The 3,682-nt window shown below is 41.1% G+C and overlaps 1 protein-coding gene across 1 annotated transcript in view; it reads left to right on the forward strand.

Annotated features, from left to right (window-relative positions):
- Positions 1–7: 7 nt before the first annotated feature.
- The window catches only part of LOC121812708 (apoptosis-associated speck-like protein containing a CARD), a 40,639-nt gene continuing 36,964 nt past the window's right edge, over positions 8–3,682 (forward strand). Inside the window, exon 1 of the mRNA XM_042215523.1 lies at positions 8–3,362. Coding sequence (XP_042071457.1) covers positions 2,907–3,362 — 456 coding nt within the window. The 5' untranslated portion in view covers positions 8–2,906. The remainder of the gene's footprint in view (positions 3,363–3,682) is intronic.

A 3,682-nucleotide genomic window follows, 5' to 3' on the forward strand; every position in this document is an offset into this window, starting at 1 on the left:
GGTAGCCATGGCCACCAGAACACTGTACTGTTGTTACTAAATGATGAGTTCATATTGGACATCCTCCAGGACAGGATTATGGAAGAGATTGCGGAACAGGACATGGATATAGATATGGCAGTGGTCATTTTACTGAACTGTGTGAGAAGCAGTGACAGGGTTATCCACCAAAGGGATCATTCCTACGAACTGAAAGAAAAGTTCAAGAGAAAAAAGAGAGATTCTATTATTCTCAAAAAATCTCTCTCAGACAGAGAGCAAGCAGACTTTGATATGAAAAAAGAAGAGCTTGGCAGAAGATTTGGTGATCGATGCAAGCAGTTTCATGGTTTTAACATTCTGCAGTCTAATTTCTCTGAAGCCTACATCAGGAACGGATGTGCTACATTCAAACATATCAAAAGAACAAATAAACCACTGAAGACGCAGCTTGCTGCCTTCCTGTGTCTGCTGAATGCCTACGTACCAGGTTCATATCTCCTGGAGTCTCAGTGCCTGGACTTGCTCAGACATGAAGATGATGTTAACCTTTCACTGGAGGATCAAATGCAGCCTTTCAGTCATCTGATCATCACCTTCCAACAAGATGGGAGATCTGAAACAAAAGTCTGCATGGCTCACAATATGATAGCTCAGTGTTGTACTGAACTGTTGGGTGATGCAGGTGTGACCAGAAGTGACACAACAAGAAATCTCTTGAACAGTTTTTGCAGAAGTTATGTTCCTTCATGTTTGCTTGGGTTTGTCAAAGACATGCTAACCAAAACTGGCTCAAAAAGCTATTGAAGCTTTTGAAGAGGAAGAACAACTTTCTAAAAATGAACACATGAAAGGCCAGCAAGGAGATGGGAATACAAAAGTCTTGCGTGCTTTAAACAAGAGGGGACAACATGTTAGACCTTGTTTACACAAACATCCCACATGCATACAAGGCTTCACCCCTCCCCCACATCGGACAATCAGACTACATCTCTATACTTCTCACCCCAGTCTACAGACCTATAACCCAGACGGGTCATACCAACCTTCAGAGAGGTGAGAACATAGTCAGAGTTGCCATACCTGTTCTGCAAGATTGCTTTGAATACAAAGACTGGGAAATGTTTAGAGAAGCTGCTACATACACAGGCACCGTGTACCTGGAGGGGTAAACAACCTCAGTGACCAGCTACATCAGCAAATGCATTGAGGATGGCACTGTCTCCAAGACCGTCATCACATATGCAAACCATAAACCCTGGTTCTCTGCAAAGCTACGCAACCTGATAAAAAATGAGAGACTCTGCCTTTAAGTCCAACAGTAGAGAAGCTTACACTACAGCCAGAGCAGACCTATCATGGGCCATCATAGAGGAAAAGCGGGAGTATGCAGACAAGATCAACACACATTTCACAAGTACAAAGGACACTCTGTGTATGTGGCAGGGCATTCAAACAATCACGGCTACAAGCCATCACCTCCGGCATGCAGCACTGATCCCTCCCTGCCTGGCCAACTGAATGACTTATTTGCACGTTTTGAGGCAGAGAACAAAGAGCCAGCAAGGAAGATGCCACCCTCCCCCAACAACCAAGTACTCTGTCTGTCCACAGCAGACGTCAGGATGACACTTTGCAGAGTAAACTCGCGCCCGTCATCACAAAGTGCTTTGAGAGGCTGGTATTGAGGCACATGAATACTCAGCTTCCACCGAATCTGGACCTGCTACAGTGTGCTTACTGCCCAAACCATTCCAGAGATAATGCCATCTTGTCTGTTCTTCACCTTTCTCTCTCCCATCTCGACAAAAAGGACACTTATGTCAGAATGGTGTTTGCTGATTTCAGCTCAGCATTCAACACAGTCATTCCCCAGCAGCTGGTAAAGAAGTTGGACCTACTAGGAATAAATACCACTCTCTGTAATTGGATCTTGGACTTCCTAACTGACAGACCCCAGTCTGTCTCCATTGGAAATAAAACCTCCAAAGTCCTCATACTGAGTACAGGATCGCTGCAGGTCTGTGTGCTTAGTCCATTGCTGTTCACCATGCTAACACATGACTGTACTGCACAGTACAGCTTAAACCACATAATCAAGTCTACAGATGACACAACAGTGGTGGGTCTCATCACCAACAACGATGAGTCTGAATACAGAGAGGAGGTACAACACCTGGTGGACTGGTGTCATAATAGCAACCTGTCTCTAAATGTTCAGAAGGCTAAAGAGCTGGTTGTTAACTTAAGGAAGAGCTCAATGGCCCACACCCCACTGCACATCAACAGATCTGCTGTTAAGATGGTCAACAGTGTGAAGTTAATGGGCATGCACATATCAGATGACCTCTCCTGGAACCTGAACTCCACCACTATCATGAAGAAAGCCCAATAACGTCTTCACTTTCTTAGGAAACTGAAGAAGGCCAGTCTCTCTCCTTCCATCCTCACATAATTTGAACAATGTGCTTATTTGCACACCTCAGTCACATAGTTACTAAATGAAGATGATAACAGTGGGTGGACTATATTCTTAAACTTAGTTACAGCACTTTCATAAAGACATCTACTGTAATGAGGTCTACTACCCACTGCTGTGCAATCAATTATTGTAAATTTAAATGTTATCAGGAAATGATCAGATGAGAGAGTTTTCAGGAATCTCTGTTAAATGTTCAGTTTCTATTCTAAATGTTAAAACAAGATCTAGAATGTGATTAAAGTGGTGGGTGGGTTCTTTTACATTTGGAGAGCAGACAATTGGTTCTAATAACAAATTAAATGCAGTATTGAGGTTGTCATTTTTAGCATTTACATGGATATTAAAATCACCCACAATAATTATTTTATCTGAGCTGAGCACTAAATCAGATAAAAAGTCTGAGAAATCAGACAGAAACTCTATGTAAGGCCCAGGTGGACAATAGATGATAACAAATAAGACGGTTTTTCAAATTTTGCAGCTAGGGGGGACAAGTCTAAGCGTCAGGCTTTCAAATGAACAAATAAAAAATTCAGTCAGATTTCTAGAGATGAGAACTGCTTCTTTCAAAGTGGGATGGATGTCTTTTGTTTTATTATGGGTATGGAGATATTTATATGCACATGAATGTTTGTATTTTGCAGATGAAAATGCTGTGCTGTCAGACTTATTTAGAGTTCTGCATGTGGACAGTTGTGGAGATTATTTGGAGCAAGTGTCTGAAGTGACATCATCCCATGTGAAGTTAAAGAATCTAGACTTCTCTACAAAAGGAGTCACTTTTCTAAGGAAACTGGGCCTGCCTGTAAAGATTTCTGCAGATGTGTTAATATACATGAGAGTCAGAACTGGCCTCACTCTGCATGTTTATCTGGTTCCACGTGATCGTTCATTACAACAGGTAATATGATGTCACATCCTGCAGAAATATTAAAGAAAAAGAAATGGGGGGGAAAATATTAACAAGGCAGTATATTGTAACATGGCAGCAAATAAAGAGTTTGGGCTATGATTGTTTGACAATTAGGAAAATTAGGAAATTATAAGATAAGATAAGATAACCTTTATTAGTCCCACACGTGGGAAATTTGTTTTGTCACAGCAGGAGTGGACAGTGCAAAAGTTATGAGGCAAAAATTAGAATACAATAAGAATAAATACAGTACACAACTGTACAGAATAGAATAAAATACTATATACAGTAGAATAAAATAAAATAAA

This window comes from Haplochromis burtoni, unplaced genomic scaffold (assembly GCF_018398535.1).
Source record: "Haplochromis burtoni strain Fernald_Lab_line unplaced genomic scaffold, NCSU_Asbu1 Contig_744, whole genome shotgun sequence".
NCBI classification, from domain to species: domain Eukaryota; kingdom Metazoa; phylum Chordata; class Actinopteri; order Cichliformes; family Cichlidae; genus Haplochromis; species Haplochromis burtoni.